The sequence below is a fragment of the Martes martes genome, assembly GCF_963455335.1.
Source record: "Martes martes genome assembly, chromosome: 6".
Lineage (NCBI taxonomy): Eukaryota > Metazoa > Chordata > Mammalia > Carnivora > Mustelidae > Martes > Martes martes.
This window is the reverse complement of record NC_137893.1, coordinates 106,417,402-106,440,828: the sequence shown is the minus strand read 5'-3', so window position 1 is coordinate 106,440,828 and position 23,427 is coordinate 106,417,402. Positions and strand designations below refer to the sequence as shown.

The following is a 23,427-nucleotide window of genomic DNA, read 5'->3' as shown; positions in this document are numbered from 1 at the left end:
ACTTGCAAAAGATGCTCATATTCTCTGTAAAAAAAAGTCTATTGCACAATTAACTAATTAAAAAGAGAAAATAATAGATGTTCTGAATACATTAAAATATAACCATGGGTTTAGATAGTATACCTTAATTTGGCCAAGATACCAATTTATCAAGTTAATTCACACATTGAATGTTATACCAATAATATTGCTTATTATTTTAGAAACTAATCAAGTTCCAAGAACTATACAAAATAATAATATTTTATAAACAGCTGACTCTTCTTTGAAAATGAAGTTATTGGGTGGAACTTCATATAACACCTGCTATGATAACTATAAAATCCGTATAGTGTCACTGTAAAAACAATCAGTGGACCAACAGAGGGCTCTGAGAACAATACACATACAAATAGGATCTTGATATACAAGGAAATTTGCCCATAATTTAAAGGGAATATACTGACCAGATTTTTTAGTAGAAGGGATTGGGGAAATGGTTCACAATGAGACAGTAAATAAAACTGACTACAGCCTTACACTTCTGAATATGTTCAGAAACAAATTAAAAAAGCAAAATTGCCATGCAACTGAGAGAAATGTGGGAAGATATTTTTGCAGTTTTGGAAAGGAAGTTTTGGGAAGGAAAACTTTTAAAATGAAACTCACAAGACACAACTTTCATTTATTTTTTTATTTTTTTAAAGATTGTATCTATTTATTTCCCAGACAGAGATCACAAGTAGTCAGAGAGAGGAGGGGAAGCAGGCTCCCCGCTGAGCTGAGAGCCCTATGTGGGGCTTGATCCCAGCACTCTGGGATCATGACCGGAGCTGAAGGCAGAGACTTTTACCCACTGAGCCACCCAGGTGCCCAAGATACAACTTTTAAAGTAAAATAATGATAGCACTGTAGCAATGATAGTACTGTGATAATATTAAATTAAAGAACTACTTTATGATGAAAGACACTAACAGTAACAACAGTGATAATAATGTTAACTGATAGTTGCTAATCATAAATATTTTTCTATTGAATGCAGCTTACGGGGCATAATGGAAATGAAGTATTTTACACAGGTTTGAGTGTTACCACATTTTTAACCTAAAATGTACAAAAACATTTTTGGGGGGAATTTGGAAAACCTTAAGGGGAGGGAAAAAATTTCACAAGTCATTTTGCCTCTGGACTTGGTATAGTTTTTGTAATTATGGGGTAGTAACTTTGCAACACCAGGCCCAGACTGTGAAGTGTTCACAGCTTCAAACAATTTATGAAGCTTAAGTTTATGACCAAGTCACCAATCCGTACTAATCAGAAATATCATATCAAAATGAAATCTGTTCATTCATATATTTATTAAACATTTGAGTACTCCCTAATTGGAAAACATTGAGCAAAATGTGAAAATTATATCTGATACCTGACCCCAGGTATCCATAAATAAATTAATGGTCTCCTCAGAACACATTTCATGGTTACTCTATATCATGTAGAAAGCAAATATCTTTTTATATTACTAAAATTATTATTTTTCCACTTTCTAAACATACAAGTAGTTTGTGTTATAGCAATGAATTTTCTGGCTTTCTTTCTGGGAACTTTAAAATAAACCTGTTTCTTTTATGAGCTATTTTTAAAAAATTCACATTTTCCATGAGATGCTAAATATAACCAAGACACTATTTTTCAGTTATAAGCAAAAGTTCTATTTTAAAGTGTAAAATCTTGAAGTCCATGATAAAATCAAGTATAGCTACAAAACCTATTTCTGTAGAGTCAGGAGGCTTATATAATATATACAGCTTTATGTGAATTTGTCACAGAAATTTATTTTGATTATGGCTTTCTTAAATTACCTATTAACCAGGAAGTCTGATAATTATTAATTTCTAAGACTATTTTATTTTCGCCATGATATTGATTTTTTAATTAAGAAATTGAATGTGTTGTTTTGTGTTTATTTATTTTGAGATTTATTTATTTTAGAGAGAGAGCACGTGCACACACACAGGCATGTACATGTGAGAGGGGGGAGGGGCAGAAGGAGAGACTCTTCAAGAGGTCTCCCCCTAAGCCTGGAGCCCATAGGGGCTAGGTCTTAGGAACCATGAGGCCATGACCTGAGCAAAACCCATGAGTCAGATGCTGAGCTGACCCAGGTGCCTCTAGTTTTAATTTTGGGTGTGTTATGCAAACTTTCCTGAGTCCCATGCAAAAGTTTTGTTACATTTTGCTTTCGGGGGGTGGGGTGGTGGAGAGAAAAAAAAAAAAAAAAAAAGGAACGTGAACTGCTATCAGTATGGCTTCTTGTATGTCCCCATGTATGTGTATATGTTTTTTGTTTTGGTTAGTCTTGCTGCTACTAAACAACATTTCTTTAGTGACTGGATCCTTTTGTGTATTGCACTTACATGCATATATACATATATATATTTTTTTTCCTTTTTATTGTCCCCTGAAAAATGAGATAACCTTGTTTCTTTAAGCTTTATAGTAAAACAATATAGAGGTCATTAATTTGTTTAAGCAGTTCTAAAGTAGATACCATTGTAATTTCCATTTCCATGCCAAAAGTTAATTATAATAAATTCATTAAAGGAAGCATTTTTGTATAATTAGTTTCAACTATAGTTTGGGTTGAAACTTAGCTAATGTATACATAATTATCTCCCATATATATATATTTTTTTCTTTTGGGTGCAAACCAATGCATATGTTATGGTATAAAGTCAAAGTTTGACTATATAATAGCTTCAGGCTCTATGACTTTTCATGCTTTAATTTTATATGTCAAACAATAAAAAATGTATGCATGTTATATGATTTTGTGCTATATAGACCAGATTTTTAATTTTACTTCATTATATCTAAATAGCTTTTTATAGGTCTAACCTTTTGGTATTACTTTTCAAATTATCTCCTAAGACTTGGAATTTCATGAAGCTGTTTATTCAGAACTTTTAAGATGACCTTTCTATTGAACATAATTCAATTTTAAAATACATGTGATGATTATACAGTCAAACAATATTAATGGAGCATCCACTGTATATCAGGCATATGGATCATAATCCTAGGATTTAGGGTAAATAGGTAGAGTTATATCCTTAATTTCATCTCTACCTAGAATATTTTTCCATTAAAATACTAAATGATGAAAAAATTTAAATCACAATATTTATATATGAGATAATGTTTTCAACTGACATGTTTTGCTTTATTCTTTCAATCTTGTCTCAAATTTAAGTACAATTCAAATTGACTAATAATAAAGCTGGCTTATTTAATAATAAAGTTAGTAATATATTCATGAAGTCTTTTAGTAAAATTTATTTTCCCAAAGTAAAAGTTCTATGAAATTATAAGAACATTTTAATATTATAAATAATATATGTGGATCCCTATAATTTTCTTGACTTTCTTTTCTAACAAAATTGATGTATTTGTCACTGAAAAGCTTTCAGTTTAATAGCAATTTATCTTAGCACTAGGTACCCATATATGCATGTATACCAGCATTTACATGCATATTATTAATTGGGTTGACAAAATGCTCCACAAACTTGTACATGATTGGTCGAGTGCTTTAGTAAACTGGAGAAATTTATTTAGGTCAATGATTTTTCAAAGGGATGGTCTTATATTCTGGGGACATTTTGGATTCTAGGGTCCTTCTTTTTTTTTTTTTAAAGATTTAATTTATTTATTTGCCAGACAGAGATCACAAGTAGGCAGAGAGGCAGGTGGGGGTGGGGGAAGCAAGCTCCCTGCAGAGCAGAGAACCCAATGCAGGGCTTGATCCCACGACCCTGAGCCCATGACCTGAGCCGAAGGCAGAGGCTTAGCCCACGGAGCCACCCAGGTGCCCCTCTAGGGTCATTCTAATATCCAGTATAATTGGTTGAAACAGCTAACATTTAGAAGGTAAGTGATGGACGATGAATGTTATAAATCTTTCAATGCACAGAATGATTCCATGAACAACAACAAAAAGTGTTCCATGGTTTGCACAATTTCCAAAAGTCCCAACATACATTAATGTGGATATAAAACCTTTTTATAACTATCTGAGCCAATATCTTAACCTCATTTTACACACTGACACAAAATATTTTTATAAAATTTTAATAATCATTGGATTTTCCAGGAATGAAACTTTCATGTTGATCAAGGACATATTATGTTTTATTCAGAAGTATATTAGAATTTTTTAACCATTTTGGAAAATCATATCATCCTACTTGAATTTCTAATAAGAAACCACTATAATCAGTCTTCATTTATGGCTGCCGTGCCTGTGTTCAATAACTATTTCAAGTTAACATACGCACGTATCATATGGTTGGTATCAGCCTTACCTGCCCAGTAATGAACACACTTAATCCTCTTCTATGGAATAGATGTAGTACTGATAATTTTACAGGTGAGAAAACTAGAACACAAAAACTTCTAAATAAATTAGAGAAGAATTAGAACCAAGGTTCCCATTCCAAGGCCAGTGCTTTGAATATATCAAAGCATCAACTATCCTGACTGCCATTAACAATCTCAGTGATCCTTGGCAAATTGCATTAAATGGCTAAGTTTCTCACAACTACAAGAAGAAAGGTTTGAACTAATTGACCCTTAACATTCTTGCTGGCTCCAAACACCTCCAAACATCATATAAATTTATGAGTGTAATGACAGGTTCAGTAGGTTAATTTTCACTAATAATAACAAGCAAAGTAATTTGACATTGCTCTTCTACACTCATTGACATGTTTATATGATTATCTTAAGTGTCCTTTGAATAGGTGGCAAAGGATACTTCAAAATTACAACACTATACTTTAGACCAAAGATTATCTTTGATTTAGGTTTCTTTCTCACCTCACATGTTCTTTTTCTGATGCTTTATGTGCATGTATATACAATATTCAAAGGAATAATGTGTGCATATTATATAGTGTATAATTGTAATAAGATAGCATCTCATAATCCACTTTACCAAAGGTGGTGCCTAATCTATAAAGAAGACCCAAGAATGTTTGTTCAGTATATTTAGGTCAATGCCAGTCATATAGAAAATGCAAAGATCTATATCTAAGGAATGAATGTAGAAATGAATGAATGGATACTTTCAGTGGAAACTGTTATTAATTAAAACCCCATTTCTCTTAGGCATGAGGTTAAATATTTCAAATTTATTTTGTGTGCATCTCAGCCTATCGATAGCAATGCTATTGATTAGGAATGCCTGGGGCACTCGTCACTCACTTGTCAGCTGCCAATGCTTGGGACACTCACCTACCAGCTGGGATTTCTGGGACACTTGCTAGGGCTGGTGCTAACTTCTGGAGACCCCACACAGGCATTTCCTCAGGCCAGTGTTGCAGGACTGTCTCCTGTGTTCTGTTTTGTTTTCTTTCTCAGGATTGCAAGATGCACCTCAGTGAAAAAGCAAGGGCTTTTCTTTTCTTTATTTCTTTCTTTTTTTTTTTTTTTTTTTGCTTTTAACCTCAGGTTCCCACAGACAGGGCAGACTACACAGGTTGCATATCAGGTAAAAAGAGAGCAGACCTAGAGTTGTGGCTTTATTGAGATGGGGGGGGTGTGGTGCCTACGGTTTCTTGGATTCACTCTGTTGGTGAATTTAAAACACCCCAGCTGGGGTGCCTGGGTGGCTCAGTGGGTTAAGGCCTCTGCCTTCAGCTCAGGTCATGATCCCAGTATGCTGGGATCATGCCCTGCATTTTATTTTATTAAAATAAAATCTTAAAACATGCCAGCCAACAGAAATTAAAGAGTGGGAAGGGAAAAGAAAGGTCACACATAAGGTCGGTTATCTAGGTCAGCCAAGGTTTTATAAAAAGGGGAACTTCAGGTGGGTCAGCCTGGCTCTATTTATTTGTGTAGCTAGCAGTGTGTTTATTCAGGATAAATATCTTTGAAATGAATGCCTGACACTCAAAAGTTTATGTTGAGCATTTACCTTGCAATCAGAAAGCAAACTGTCAGGCTCTCACACTGCAAATTTTCACAAAAATTCTGACATTAACCTTGTCATTTAGCCTCAGGAGGGTTAATGATACTATCCTAGGTTACCTAGCAATTAGTGGCAGAACCTGTGTTTGAGTCTAGGTCTGTCTTTAGCTAAAGTACTTTTCACTCACTCTGTACAATAAGCAATATTAAGTTTTGCCAAGAACCGACATTTTCTCTAAGAATATTTTATTTTATTTTTTTTAAGATTTTTTTATTTATTTGACAGACAGAGATGACAAGTAGGCAGAGAGGCAGGCAGAGAGAGAGAGAGGAGGAAACAGGCTCCCCTCTGAGCTGAGAGCCCGATGCGGGGCTCGATCCCACGACCCTGGGATCATGACCCGAGCCGAAGGCAGAGGCTTTAACCCAATGAGCCACCCAGGAGCCCCTCTAAGAATATTTTAAAAGTGTGCCCCACAACCATATTTATTGTATTGCTATCCCGTGTATTTAAATGAATATGTATTTAAATTTTATGACTAATTGGATTTTTTGTTTTTGCATGTTGCAGATGCAGCTGTTCTCCTGTTTACATGGATGGATTCTATAACCTCAGTGTTGAAGATTGCTTAGGAAACCAGAGTACATCAGTGCATGGCTTCTGCTTGGTCCATTTGCACAACTGCAACTGTAGCTGTCCGCAGAGATCTGAAAGAAACATCTGTGAAATAGAAACTGAAGATTGTAAATCTGTGCCCTGCAAAAATGAAGCAACCAGTATACATTTAAGTGGCTATTTCTACTGCAAATGTATCCCAGGATTTACAGGCAAGTATTTCTGAGAAATCAAATTCTCTAGGGGCTAATGTTAATACATGTATTTGATGTTTTTCAAATGTATCTAATGATTGGTATTGTAGCCTTCTTTCTCATTTAGCAAAGAAGAAATATCTTCACTTGGACTAATAGGATTGGTTCTTTGGGCAGTTACATTGCTGACTATACAGCCTTGGATCATGCAAATGAGGCTAAAAAGGCCAGGCTGAACTGTAGAGACTGTGATATATATGTCAAAGTTCTGAGGAGAAGAACAGGCAGCCTTAACCTCTCAATAATTTCACCTAAACAGCTACGATATTGCCCTTCAACCTCCTATTTGGCTGCCAGGCACACTGAGTGCTTAGATTAAAAATAAAACTTAATTCTGTATTTTCCAGGTCAGTTTAATGCTCCATTAGTAAGATTAAAAAAATTCCACAAAACCACAAACATACTATATTCTCTGTAAAGTCACAGAAGATGATACTCACAGTGGCTATGTAGTAAAAGGCATCCTTTGGTTTAAAAATACCACGAATTAAGCATTCAAATTTATGTTGTTTGAGGTTTTATGCTTGTTCTTACACTGAAATGATTATTAATAATAATTTCAGAACTATTTTAATTGCTTTATAAAAAGCAGTATGGAGGCCACACAGAATAAAATAATATTGTCACTTTTAAATCAAACCTAACTTTATGTAAAATAATGAAAAAAAAAGTTCTGTGCAACTTGATATCCCCTTTTATTAAGCAGACCCAATTCTAAACATTATTTGCATTTCCATCTTAAAATGAAAAATATTTTTATCTATTTGATATTTAAAGTAATATCCTGAAGGTTTTGGAAGCAATTGAAAAAGGTAAGTTTCAAGAATAGAACAGCAATATTATTGGAATAAATGTATGGCTATCCAGATTAGTTCTTGTTTTGTTTTGTTTTGTTTTGTTTTAAAGATTTATTTATTTATTTATTTGACAGGCAGAGATCACAAGCAGGCAGAGAGGCAGGCAGAGAGAGAGAGGAGGAAGTAGGCTCCCCGTGGAGCAGAGAGCCCGATGCGGGGCTTGATCCCAGGACCCTGAGATCATGACCTGAGCCGAAGGCAGAGGCTTTAACCCGCTGAGCCACCCAGGCGCCCCAATTTTGTTTTTTTTTTTTTAAATGAAAATATAATTGAGTGTACGAATTTTGGTAAGCTTGCTAAAAAGTTTGTCCCATTACTTCACATTTCACATTTCAAACATGTTCTTAGTAAAAATAAAATAGCATAAAAAGTGCTAGTGTTGTTGAAACATAGGTATCTGCCTTAGGAAAAAACAAATACATACATACACCTGTTTTGTAAACAGGATATCCTCGAAAATTCAGTGAAAATATATTGTGTCAAGTGTACATAAAATGGAATAAAGAATAGAATTTAACTCCTCTTAATACCATTACTAAGAGAAAATGTCCTTTGATATTTGTATAATCTGTGTGCATATGTACATATGCACATATAATCAGCAAGCACCCTGTCATCTTATATATCAAGATGTATATTGGCCATATATTATATGATAATTAAATTTGTATTTATGTGTATATATACACACACATACACACACTATATAGTTAAACCACATGTAGCACTCATTGACATATTGTAGAAAATCGGTATGACTCACACTTCAGTTGGGAATAAAAAATTAAACCCAATTTAAGATTTATAAGCCTGTATTATTAGGAAGGCCTATATCTTCTATGAAGTCTCTCTGTTTCTACTGAATTGCAAAGAATTCTGTGGGTATCCTCATATCTAAATATTCAGTCTACTTTTAAAGTCTTCATGCAGTGAAATGTGAAGAAACTGATTAGTCTCAACTTTCCCAAAGTTGCACAATTAATCCCACTGAAAGTAGAATATTTGGCAGCAATTTAAAATCAGTGCCCCTTTTCTCTTGCACCTCTTTCTCTCCCTCTGTCTGGCTTCTCCATATGTCCATTCTCTCTCCCTTTGTCTGGAGTTTTCCTCTATCCAGTCTCTCCTCTCCTACCTAGTTTCTTTCCCTTTATTTTTTTTATTTCTCCTTTCCTTTTCTCCTCTTCCATCTGGTTTCTACCCCCTCTCTTTTATCCCCTTAATCTAGCTTCACCACCTCCATCTATGAACTCATGTGTTTCCTATAGAAATTTATAAGGTAATATTACCATATCTTTCATATGAAGTATAATCACTTCTTTCTTTATCCCATCACCTTTTGGGGGAGTCTCAGCCTTATATGCAAACTTCTAGGTTAAATGTTATCCCTGTATATTTAGCCCAGGAGATCACAAACTTGAATGCTCATGAGAATCGCCTGGATGTTAAACCTCAGATTGTCAGCCCTATCTCAGGTGTTTCTCATTCAGCAATTCTGGGGCTCAGTATGTCTGGGTGATGCTGATGCTGCTGGATCATGAACCACAGTCAGAGAACTGCTCTTCTAGCCTGTTATTATATTCATGAAGAAGGTTGGTATGGATACGAAAATGCAAAATTGAGCTTCAAGTGAGAGCTGTCACTCAGCACAGTGTGAGGAACCCATCCAGTCTAATCTCCTGGTGAGCATTAACTCCTAGAGCAAGATGATGTCATCATATGGGAAGGCCATATACTTGGGTGGATCTTACATGATTTAAACTTAATTCCAGTGCTATTATCTGAAGCTGTCTAAAGATTTTAAAATCTGGGAGTAATTCCAGCGGGTTTTTTTCAGGCAATAACCTTTTTCAAATTCTCTTGTTATTCATATCTATGATATTTTAGTAATGGAATAAAAATTTTATTTATTTTTAGTTAATTTTTTTCCTTGTCAGTTTGACACTTTCAACATTGCTGGTTTCTAAAATGGTTTATAGTCAAAATAAGAGCTGTGAGCTAGTCGGATAAATTCTTGATTTATCTTTGTCTTTATTTAAAATATGTTGGGTTTCTCCTGCTCTTGACTTAAGTAACCAAATTCTCCTTTTCCTCCTCTTATGGTTGTTTTGGTACAGGGAGAGGCTAGGAAGCCTTTGATTAGCAGGAGGATCCAAGTAGTTCTATACAATTAGGCCCAGCTTTCCCGTATTTAAAATGGGCCTTAAAAAAAAATAAAAATAAAATAGAAAATAAATAAAGTGGGCCTGAGCTAAGCCTCCTTGACAGCCTGCTTTCTTTTCAACTGATTTTATAGTAAGGGCCTCTATCTTGAAAGCAAACTTCTTCTCTGCTATAGTCTTATAAATTTGACTTGCACAGCTCTGTGGTTCTCTACCCTCCCAGATGACAACTTTCTTTTCTTTTTAAAGTCTCAGCTTGATATTGAATAGATAATAAATAAGGTGGAATCTTTCATTTCTAATTTAAAAATCTTAATAGGAGGTGAAGTAATAATATTGCATAATAGCCATTTAGTACAATAACATTTACTTTTATTTACTTTTCTAATTTTTAAATACTTTTGAATATATACATGCATCCACAAATTGGTCTTTTATATTTATTTTTAGAAGTTTTGTTTTCAGTCTTACATATTTATGCTTACTTTATACAAAGACATGAAAAACATTCCTTTTTACTCTGCACCCTGAAATACTTAAAATAAAATTGAAAGGTTACAAAAATTCCTTATTTTTATTGCAAATAACTAATAAGTTAAATATTACTCTTAGGAAGATAAGTTCTTTTTATAAATTTATCATCACTTTCCAGGGTTTTATTGAGTCATTTTACTAAGTTATATGACTTGACTTAGTTATTAATATTAATGGCTTTGAATTTTAATTGTCATATAATAATAATTTTATCTGACTTAATGTTAATTTTTCAATTTTATCTTGATTTTTACATATGTATGTGTGTTTTCTTCTGTTTTCTGATTAGCTATAGTTTAATACAGTTGTTATTTTCAAGGACCTTACTGTTCATAAACTTAAAATTCTCAAGTTTTCTGCTTTATATTTAGTATTTTATATATTTAACAATAGAATTCCTTTCTTTAGCTTTAGGAAACATCACAAGGTCTTGCTCTTTTTATTCTTTAATTTTTTTTTTCTTTGTAATCTTTAGTTAATTTGTTATTTAATGGTGAACTTTTGGAGCTATAGATTATACTCGGGGTATTATTTTGCCTGTATTTTAGAAATTCGATATACAGGTTTTTATTTTTTATTTTTTATTTTTACTGCTTTCTAAATAGACTTATTTCATGCTTGATTTCCAACTTTGTCTGTGAGTCAATACGGTGTTTGAAGATAAGATTTCTAAGTTACTTGGAAATTTTGTTTATTCTTTGGTTCTTAATTTCCAGTGTTACTGCATCATTAATACAAAATAGGGTCATCAATAATTGCTTTTGGTATATTTTTCCTTTTTATTTTGAAAACATACAGAGAAATGAAATTATTTTTATAGTTTACCTAACTGTAGAGGATTACTAGTAGCTACTGGTAGGCTCAAGGGAAAGTTCCTGAGAAAAATCCCTACTGTGAAGTCTTTTATAATTTGTCATAATTTCTTGTAATTTGTTAGCAGTGTGTGCCTTGAGGGCAAAAGTAATGAATGTTGGGTTCATAGTGGCTTAGCATATGATAATTCTTTTAGAATAGTAGTTGGATATTTAGAAATAATAAAATTTGTGTATATTCTTTAAAATTTCTTTCCTATGATTTTCATATCAGGTTGGAGAAAAATAATCTCAAGAGATTTTTGAGGAAGAGAGATTTTTAGTGCCACCTCAAGTGTAGCATATTCAAGTGTTTGAAACTAGTGTTGAAGAACAAAAATCTTTCACTCTGTATGCCAGACTCCCATATGGTTTTGATGTGTAGCAAAATGTTGGATTCACTTCCCTGTATGCTTTCATAGGTATAAACATACATATACATATACATGAAACGTGTATATATATATATATATATATATATATGCAAGTTATATATATATGTTAGAGGCCCTGGGGCGCCTGAGTGGCTCAGTGGGTTAAAGCCTCTGCCTTCGGCTCAGGTCATGATCCCAGGGTCCTGGGATCGAGCCCCGCATTGGGCTCTCTGCTTAGCAGGGAGCCTGCTTCCTCCTCTCTCTCTCTCTGCCTGCCTCTCTGCCTACTTGTAATCTCTGTCTGTCAAATAAATAAATAAATAAATCTTTAAAAAAAAAAAAATAAGTTAGAGGCCCTTGTGTCAGTTTTTTTTTTTTCTAATAATTTCCAAGTAGTTCTTCTAAAATTTTGCTTTTTTAATTGGGGCTGTCTTGTGTAGCTCAGAGTATGTTATGCTATGCCATGCTATATATTCCCAAACTTCAGTTTATCTTATAAATCATATTTTTATAAAATAAATATATTTTCCTTTTTAATAACTATTTCTGGGATACTCCTTTGTCTAGTATTACTTTTGCTTTTGTCTTTTATATGGAGATTTTAGTCCATTTATATTTCACATAACTATTTTATTTTGTACTGGATTGAAATATATCCCTACATTATTTGTTTTCCATTTGTTTTGTATGTTCTCTAATGCATTTTTTCTCCCTTCCTATATTCTTTTGGTTAATTATGTATTTTCTTATTCTATTTATTCCTCTTAAATATACTTTTGCTCTTCTTAGATGCTCACCCTACAGATTACAACATTTTAATTAGTTTAACATATTTTAATATAAATTAGTGCTTGTACCACGTTTCAGGAAATGCATAGGCCTTACACACTTTTACCACATTTAATCCTCCAGATAAGTGCATATTTTTGAATATGTTGTTTTGCACATACTTAAAACTGTGCAAGACACTATTGTTATCATTTTACATGGACATATTTATTTAGATTTACCTTCATTTTGCTCTTTTATTGTTGTTATTTCCTTCATATACTTCCAGGCTTCCAATGGCCTTCTCTTACCATATATTTGATAATCACTATTTAGCATATTATTTTAAGCATTTCTGCTGTGATGAATTCTCCATTTTCTGTTTGTCTAAATATATGTTTATTTCATGTTTGTACTTAAAAGAGATAATAAGAGATCAGTAGATGAGTTAAATGAATGAAGTGACTGTGACTACAAATTAAATGTCTTGGGTAGTGATGTATTTAAAGATGTATGTCTTTGCTGATTTTATATATATATATATATATATATATATATACACACACACACACATGCATATACATATATGTGCCTGTGTGTATCTGTCTACATGTCTATCATGTGATATTGCTTGTCCTATAGTATCTTTTACTCCTATTTATTGGTTCGTATATTTTATTTTTTTTTTAAAGATTTTATTTATTTATTTTACAGACAGAGATCACAAGTAGGCAGAGAGGCAGGCAGAGAGAGAGAGGAGGAGGCGCAGGCTCCCCACTGAGCAGAGAGCCCGATGTGGGACTCCATTCCAGGACCCGGGATCTTGACCCGAGCCGAAGGCAGCGACTCAACCCACTGAGCCACCCAGGCGCCCCATAGATTTTATTTTATAAAGCACATCATGGCACAGAAAATTTAACAAAAGGCTCAGACAACTGAGATACCAAATGTGTCACATGAGTCATGCCATAATTTGAGCCAGGTGTTTACTTATAATATTCTCTTATATGCAAGCTTGAGGCTCATGTATACTGGTTATATTCTGAAGAACAGAAAATGGGTATGAGATCAAAATGTATGACAAAATAAGAAATTCAAATATTTTTAGGTAATTCTGTCATAAAATTGCCTTTAATTAAACAATCAATATATATTTAGCATGTTACTAATATACTGCTCTATTCATGTAATTGAAATACTGCTGAAATCAAGGGAATTATGATGGGAATTATATTTCTATCTACATTGATCCTTAGGCTTGGCGCTTACTGAAGGTTCTTTCAACCAAATAGAAGACAGGAGCCATAGACACATATTTGAGAGATAATATTAAAAAGCTGTGGGAAAGAGGACAGTTGTTCTTCACTCTGGAAGATTCTTATTCTGTCCTTTATGGGTTTATATTTAAACTTCTTCAAAAACTGAAAAAAAAAATACCCAGAAAATATGGAAATTTAAAATGGCAGAGGAATCACAGCCTTGTGGAAAATAGTGTGTTGTCATGAGGATTAGATGGCAGCTTTTATAGCTTTAGTACACCTTCTCTTTCAGATTCTGATTTCATTCTAAATTGTGGTTTCCCCTAAACTCATTAAAATGCAAACACTATGCAAAACAATGTTTGCATAATTATAAAATAATTTACTAAATGTTGCATTTCAGGAAGAAAAAGGTTATGTGCAGGAATTTAATTAGTGGTCTGGCAACACAAAATATTCGACTTTGGTTCTAATTGTAAGCACATCGGGGATTTTCTCCAAAAGAACTGGATTTCTAAAGGTCAAGCATTTATATTAAAGTGTTATAAAATAACCATCTTATAATAAGGAAGATGAGCAGCTTTTCATCAGAAGTAGTACAAATTAACTTCCCAAGGGAAATGACCCAGTATATTCATCTTAACATGAGATATTTGTATTGATGTATTTATTATTTATGCTGAGCTCATTTTTATACTGTGGAGTATTCCAAAGCACATGGCAGTAAAAATATAAGCATGAAGTTCACCCATTCTGGGCCAAAGTAGCTAAAGGAGAAATGGCTTTTGGTCCTGTTTCCGGTAGGGACAGTAATCTCTATAAAGCACCTTACTTTTTTTTCAGTTTCCCTATTATATAGGTTGACATTCCATCTTCCCTTTGTCGACTTGCTCCAAATGTTAGAACTACTGAATGGATCTTGAGTTTCCTGAAAGAAATTCAGTGTATTAATGGGAGGTGATATTACTAGAGCTTAAGAGTCCTTTAGCTGGTCCAAACTTCATTTCATTTTTTTTTTTTTTTTTGCATTTTCCCATTGAAGTTAAAAAAACCATCAGTAAACCAGCTAACAAACTGGCAGCCATCCAAACAATAATAACAACAAAAAGCAAAGCAACAAAACCCCATTAGCTATTTTAAATTGCATCAAATATGGAGAAGCCCATGGCCACAAAGAGTTTAAATTTCATTGTGAAGCTACACACCATAAATAAATGTCAGCATGTTACTGACAACTTATTTTGATATTTTTCTCTTTTTTTTCACTCAAAGTATTTTTAGTTCTTTCAAAGAATTATTTTTACTTATTAGGGATAATATATTTTTATTAGTATTAAAGACATCATATGCTAAGTGTTGACGATATTTGTATATTTCCATGGGTTTCTAGGTCTTAATTTTTAATTCAAAAGATGTACAAATTCTATTTTTTTTTAAGATTTTGTTTATTATTTATTTGACAGGCAGAGATCACAAGTAGGCAGAGAGAGAGGGGTGGAAGCAGGCTACCTGCCGAGCAGAGAGCCCGATGCGGGGCTCCATCCCAGGACCCTGGGATCATGACCTGAGCCAAAGGCAGAGGCTTTAACCCACTGAGCCACCCAGGCGCCCCAGAAATTCTATTTTTAATTCAACCAAGATTCTGACTTGGTGTCAATAAATTGTCAATAATTTTGCCTGGGGGCTTAGAAAATATAATACTTGAAGGACTAATGGAATGAAACTGAGTTTTTTAAAAGCTTAATGAAATAACAGGTACCCAAAACAAGAAATAACAAATGACAGCAGGACACATCTACATTTGGCAGAGATTGAGATAATATATAAGGACTAGATTGTTAATTTGAAAGTATGATACATACATACTGTATAGTAATTTTAATTATTAAGCAACTGAGCAATAGCAGAATGAGAATAAATAAAAACAAAGATTGAAATAAACATATTTTATTATATACAGGTAGAGGTAAAGAAATAACATTGTTCCAAGTAGAATTAATTTACTGGCTGTAAAATCTAACTTAATATTTTCTGTATTTATGATATCCAATAGACATAATAAAGAAATGGTTGGGGAGAATATTTGGGGTAGGTCAGAAATTCCTTTTCATTCCCAGGTTGCCTGACTATCCCAGGAAACATTCTTTGCTAGTCCAGGCAAACTCATGATGGGTAGAGGCCAAAGTAGTCCATGACATCATCGTCCAGAATATTGTTACAAGATGTGTTAAGTTCCAGCAGTAGCTGGGGAATTTTTCTTCCTGACTTTTCTGCATACTATCATAAGTTAAATTGTGTAGTTCCCAAATTCCATTCTCTTTGCATTAGGAACTAAATTACTTCTGGACTCACAATTCAATTTGCTATGCCACTCATATTTGTATGTTTACAAAATTTCCCATTAATAATTTTTCTATGGGTAGCCATTTCATAATTCTTTATATTTTTGTACTTTTTGAATTTATCTGAAAATTTCATCCTGCTGCTACATTATTTAAACAAGCTTCCAAGCACTATTGAAGGAAAGTACCTCTCCAGAATGATCATTTTTTTTTTTAAGATTTTTATTCATCTATTTGACAGACGGAGATCACAAGTAGTCAGAGAGGCAGGCAGAGAGAGAGAGAGAGAGGAGGAAGCAGGCTCCCCGCCGAGCAGAGAGCCCAATGCGGGACTTGATCCCAGGACCCTGGGATCATGACCTGAGCCAAAGGCAGAGGCTTTAACCCACTGAGCCACCCAGGCGCCCCCAGAATGATCATTTTTATGAATAGAAGATAACATGGATTTTCTTGCTGTCAGGGTATTTCTTTTTTTTTTTTTTTAATTTTATTTATTTATTTGAGAGAGAGAGATGACAAGTAGGCAGAGAGGCAGGCAGAGAGAAAGGGGGAAGCAGGCTCCCCGCTCAGCAGAGAGCCTGACGCGGGGCTCAATCCCAGGACTCCGAGATCATGACCTGGGCCGAAGGCAGAGGCTTAACCCACTGAGCCACCCAGGCGCCCCTGTGTCAGGGTATTTCTAAGGAGATTTCTAATCTGTACAAGCTTCAAAAATGCTGACTAAATCTAAAAAGTATTATAAAATAGCAGCCAAAGATGCAACAGAGGAAAAAATGCACTTTTTTGTATCCCTCAGAAAGTGATATGACTTCTCTATCTTCTGTTATTTTAGTTACAACTTAAAGGTAATCTTGGGCTGGCCTCACAAATGTGAAAATTGTGATTTTTAATTTAAATTCTGTGAGAAATAAAAATGGACAACTAGTCAAAGTACAAATAGCAATAAAATGATCACGAAGTTGTATTTCAGAGACTTAAGCCAGAAAATGACATAGACATTTTAAATCCAATTTTCCAATTATCCATTTCTTATTTTAAAATTTAATATTTATGTTGTTATTTTTAGAAAAGATCTATACTACCGTTCAAATTACTGTTATATTTAGTGGTTATATAGGAATGTTGAGGTTCAGAATTTGTTTCTGAAATATTTTCTTTCAAGGGAGTGCATTAATGTTAGTGAGACCTTTAAACAGGGGGGAAAAAAAGATTGGCAATAGTAATCTATGTCATATCAGAAGATATGAAAGAGAACACTTATTCCAGTTCACTCAGACCTAAAACATAGCCAGAAAATATCAAATACCTGTGAGTATATAAAAAAGATAGAAGGTTTAGCCTATTTTTCAGAATAACATTTTACTTTATTTCATTTAATTAGGAATAGAATTCCTTTATGACTACTTAATAAATTAATAGCTTACTCTATGAATGCTACATAATATGAATTAATAAAATATGTTTTGATAAACTATAGAGTAATCCAAGTTTATTGCTTCATAAAATCTGTCAGTGTTAGGCATTTTAAAATATAGCTTAACAAAGTAATGCATTATATATTTATCTGTCAATCTATCCATCTAATTATCTACAACCTATTTGTGCTTTCATACATGTATTTATTTAGCTTGATACAAGGTATCAAATAAAGTAATAGAGATTAATTATATATGTAAAACCATTTAGTAAATTTGTACTTTTTATATGTATACACTAAATATGAATGATGAATGGAATTATGCTAGCAAAATTTAAGCTGGATATATGTATAAGCTGAGATATTTTCAAAGAAGTATAGTTGGATTTTCATTATATCATTGATATGCTAATTATAATAGACACTAACTTTATCAACTTTAATAGAGTTATAAGCGCACATAAAATTTTAGTTTTATTTGTTGTTGAAGTTATATTAATAAATTTGTTTTGATCCAACTTAATATTCCCTCCAGCATTATTGCACACCTCTAATATCTAAATCTACATGTTCTCTGAATTTCTATCTGTATAAGTTAGAAAACTCAAGTACTTCTTTTGGAGAGTACTGAGTCACGCATTCTACCTCACCTTTAGGGGACTTCTGGGATTAAGTCTAGTTATAGTTCTAGAAGCAAGAAGAGTTTTTAAGGGTGGGGGTCCTAAGAAGAAATGGCATTGTCATGGATGGCACTTCCTCAAGGGAGTCCATTGCTGTTTCCTCAGGCAATGCAGGGTTAATTTCCTAAGGAAGTAGAGAGGCCCATTTGGGATCGAGGACTCTTCCACTGGGGAAGATCAGTCATCAAATTTAGAGATTTGGTGTTCCCAGCTCTGTCAGGTTCTTCCCATACATCCATATTCCTTTTCAGGATCCAGTTCCTTCCCAGTTAATGCCCTCACTTTAACAATAGACATGCTATGAGCCTGGGAGTTCAACTTGTATCGTGATTCAGCTAGTCAAAGGATGAGGTTCTATATTTGATTTTCAGCAGTCTTAGTTAGCTCTGTGGTTAGAGGACATGAGGATTTCCTTCAAAGCACAAAGAGATGTTCAGGTGATTTATGGAATGTTTTATTCGAGAATTCAAATCCTGGAATTCATCCTTTCTTTACTCACTTTGTCCAGTGATGTTAAGAGCAGCCAGCCAGTGTCATAATATAAATCCATAAGTTTAAGCAAAATGTTTGAAAGTACAGTATACATTGTCACCCAAATCCTCGCTTCTTGTAAGTTCTTGATTTGGAGGATCCAGTGGTAACATTTTGTATGTCTCTATTGCCAGATCACACCATGGACTATCTTTACTCTTTACTACTGGAAATAAAGTCATTGGCAACTTCAAATCTAATATGATTAGAAAGCCAATTTCAGATATCGTAGTATAATTTAAGAAAACTCATTCTTCCATTTTGGTTTCTCTAGGACCACTTTTAGTACCAAAATCTGTATTGGTCAAAATCCTCCAGAGAAACAGAACCTGTGTAGATATATCTTCATATCCATATATATGCATATATATCCATCTGTATGTGTATGTGTGTGTGTGTGTATATATATGTATTATATATATTTGTGTTTGTTGATTGATTAAGGAATTAGTTCACACAATTATGGTGGCTGACAGGTCCCACAATCTGTGGTCAGTAGGAATTTGTACAGATAATACATTAATATGTTATACATTAATGAACTAAACACATTAACATCATAGTGAATAAACCTGAAATTGACCCTCAGACATAAAAAGTAGTCAGGATCCTTGGGGTGCCTGGGTGGCTCAGTGGGTTAAAGCCTCTGCCTTCAGCCCAGGTCATGATCCCAGGATCCTGGGATCGAGCCCCACATCGGGCTCTCTGCTCCACGGGAGCCTGCTTCCTCCTCTCTCTCTGCCTTGTCTCTCTGCCTACTTGTGATCTCTGTCTATCAAATAAATAAATAAAATCTTTAAAAAAAAAAAAAAAAAGTAATCAGGATCCAAAATCTCTTGACATGGAAAATTATAGCTGTGTAAGAAAAACTCATTTTATGTACAGATGTAGCACATTGACCTGAGTTATCTGAATCTCCAGCATGTACTTAGATTAGACTGGGTTTATATGACCTATCATAAGCATATATACATAAGGTGTGTAAGGGGGGGATGATTTAGCATAGCATACCTATCAAGGCTGGTAATATTTGTACTGTAATCTGGTAAGACTGTATGTCCATCAAGAAGCTTAGATATAGGAAAGGAGAATCTACTCTGGGAGGTTTAAGTAGCAAAAGATTTATTAAATAATATTAATATAGCACATAGTCTCTTAAAAGCTAGAAGTCAGAGTCTATAGTTCTACAGACAAGAATCATGTCCAACCACACCATAGTGGCTGCAATAGGAGAAACTCAAAAACCAAGCATGAAAAAACAGACACAAACAAAAAAACAATCCTATAAAACTCAAGACTGGATGCTACACATTCTGTCAGTGTTTGTTGAAAATTATAAAAACAAATATGTCTGCCTGGCTGCCTGACGCTTGTATGAACATTGCATCCCTGTTACGTACAGTTGCTTCCTCTCGTTGCTCACTTTGGAATTCAAGTCTCCCTTGGACATCTGATTGGTAGAACCCGAGTCATACGCATAAACCCAATGCAGGGCACTCTAAACACAAGTATTTTTGTTTATTTGTTTTTAACTTCTACTTTAGGAAGCAGTTATGTGTAACATGGGTGATTATAAAATGTAAGGAGTATGTTCAAAGCTGTGGATTGACTAGAGACTCTATCAGAATTACTGAGGAGGATTTGGTTGCCGTGTTTTAGAGCTAACACTGGCCCACAGAGCTTATGAGCTTATGGAATCAGGACAGAATGAACAGGGTGATGAAAAGGCTGAATAATGATTAATAGACTTGGGTTGTAGATGATATTTGCCTTCATATATTTTTTTTTAAATTTTAAAAATATTTATAATATAGTTAAGTGACTGATTATAAATCCTGAAGCCAGAATGATGATAAAGCTTATTGAGCTGATTTAGTTTTTTGATGTTTTATAATAAATAAAGCGGACCATTAATAGAATGTTATAAATATAAGATAAATTTATATGAAGAGATTTTGACATCTTTTTAAAACTTGACATTGAAGATGCCACATGCTATATTACAGAAAAAGTTCTGTTTTGAGTTTAGTTCCATCAATTTCTCTATTCAGATAAACTAATGTTCTGCCTCTTCTTAAAGAATGAAAATGAATAATCCTCCCACATTTCCTAGTTTGATATAGTTGCCAGGAAATTAAATGAGATGTTTGTTTCCATTCTCAATAACTGTCTTAACTGGGCTTGTATACTTTCATAAACATTTCCATTTTCTTCCTTATGTTCAGAGCATTGCTATTATGACTATATCCTATCTTTTATCAAGGACCTTATTTTATATTATTCTTTTATTAAGCTCTCTCACATTTTGGAGGAGTAGAGGTAATTGGAGGATGTAAATTATATATAAATACATTGTTAAATGTTAGATATTTTTCTACCCTAAGTAGAATATTTAAATACATAATATTCACAGTCTTTTCCAAATCTATGAATAATCCATCATTTTTATTATGCAATCTACATCCAAAACCATCATTTACCTAGTAAAATTTATCTTTTTAATAATTTGGTAGGACTCAAATATATTAAATGGGCAGAATCAACTTTAGTTACTTATTTCCAATCTATTTCACATGTTTATTTGCAAAGATTCTCTCATACTTATTTCGAACACCAATAGGTGCTTCTATAGGTATTTGTTTCAAAATTGTAATTTATTAACCATTCTTTGAAACTTTATAGGACAAACTTATGAAATATGCAAGATACAATCCCTGAATATAAGAGCTTATTATAGTAGTTATCCTGTGCATGATAAGGTATAATTGTCAATTCTGTATCTCTGTGTGTGTGTGTGTGTATGTACATCTGTGTGACAGAGAGGCTTTTTAAGTTAGATTAATTTCAGTTTCTTGGCTTTCTTTGGAAGGGTTAAGTGTTTGATAGGAAACCCATTGCTTCTTTGTTGAAGGGTATGCATAAAACAATTGAAAATATCCCATACTTTGTAGAAAGTGGGTTTTTGTTTGTTTTGGTTTTAGGGTTTAGGTATTCAGATTCTCAAATACTTAACCTGAATTAGAATTCACCTGGCTGAATGACAGGCACCAAAGGGAAGTGTTAAAAATGTATGTTCTTGTGCTCCATCCAGATACATTATGATTTCTTACAGCTGGGATGATTCCCTGTTGGTAAACACTAGTTAGACTGCTGCATAACTCTCCTGCAGCCATTGTGTTATGGCTATGACTAATTATTTTGCCAAGTCTGATCCTCTCAACTTGAGGCAGACTCTGGTTAATACCACTGGCTAGTGATGCTCACATAGTACTCTCTCATTTTTACGTGATTAGACATTTTCCCCCAACTCCAGATAATTATCTTCCAGTGGAAAATTACTATGATATAGAAAACTGAGAAAGAATATTATAGGAATATTTATGATAAATATTTTTCTAACAATAATAAAAAAATGGAGCTTTATAGTCTTGCATAAAGCACAATAGGCATGCTTCTAAATCTGCACTTCCTGATCATAAGTGTTTCTGAAAAGACAAGGTTGGAGTGATGGCTGCTGAGACATGTATAGAAAATTTCTAGAAGAAGCAAGACCTTAAAAAATGGAGCTTTGTTTCCCATTTCTACATTTATGATCTGTATATTTATTAATAGATCAAAGTAAATATATATAATTATATTTTTTTATGTTTAAATTCACTTAATTAACATATAGTATATTATTAGTTTCAGAGGTAGAGTTCAGTGATTCTTCAGTCTTATACTCAGTGCTCATTAAATCACATGCCTTCCTTAATGCCCATCACCCAGTTACCCCATTCCCTTACTTCCTCCCCTCCAGCAATGCTCAGTTTGTTTCCTATGATTAAGAGTCTCTTATAGTGGGGCACCTGGGTGGCTCAGTGGGTTAAAGCCTCTGCCTTCGGCTCAGGTCATGATCCCAGGGTTCTGGGATCGAGCCCAGCATCGGGCTCTCTGCTCAGCAGGGAGCCTGCTTCCCCCTCTCTCTCTGACTGCCTCTCTGCCTACTTGTGACCTCTCTCTCTCTCTGTCAAATAAATTAAAAAAAATCTTTAAAAAAAAAAAAAAAAGAGTCTCTTATAGTTTGTCTCCCTCTCTGATTTCCTCTTGTTTTTACTTTCCCTCACTTCCCCCGTGATCCTGTTTTGTTTCTTAAATTCCACATATGAGTGAGATCGTATGGTAATTGTCTTTCTCAGTCTGACTTATTTAACTTAGCATAATACTCTCTACTTCCAGCCTCATCATTGCAGATGGTAAGATTTCACTCGTTTTGATGGCCGAGTAGTATTCCATTGTGTGTGTGTGTGTGTGTGTGTGTGTGTGTGTGTGTGTACCACATTGTCTTCATTCGTCAGGGGCTCTTTCCATAGCTTGGCTATTATGGACATTGTTGCTGTAAACACGGGGTGCAGGTGCCACTTCAGATCACCACATTTGTATCTTTGGAATAAATACCTAGTTGGGTTGTAGGGTAGCTCTATTTTCAACTTTCTGAGGAACCTCCATACTGTTTTCCAGAGTGGCTGCACAATCTTGCATTCCCACCAACAGTGTAAGAGGGTTCCCCTTTCTCCACATCCTTGCCAACATCTGTTGTTTCCCTGACTTACTAATCTTAGCCATTCTGACTGGTGTGAGGTTGTATCTCACTGTGGCTTTGATTTGTATTTCCCTGATGCCTAGTGATGTTGAGGACTTTTTCATGTGTTTATTGGCCACTTGGATGTCTTCTTTGAGAAATTTCTGTTCATGTCTTCTTCCCATTTCTTGACTGGATCATTTGTTCTTTGGGTGTTGAGTTTGATACGTTCTTTATAGATTTGGGGTACTAGCCCTTTATCTGATAAGACTTTT

The 23,427-nt window shown here is 34.0% G+C and overlaps 1 protein-coding gene across 1 annotated transcript in view; it reads left to right on the top strand.

Moving 5' to 3' along the window:
- The window catches only part of EYS (eyes shut homolog), a gene marked incomplete at both ends in the record, with an annotated part of 1,618,725 nt that overhangs the window by 153,084 nt on the left and 1,442,214 nt on the right, over positions 1-23,427 (top strand). Inside the window, one exon of the mRNA XM_080805925.1 lies at positions 6,521-6,781. Within this exon, the coding sequence (XP_080662051.1) occupies positions 6,521-6,781 (261 nt within the window). The remainder of the gene's footprint in view (positions 1-6,520; positions 6,782-23,427) is intronic.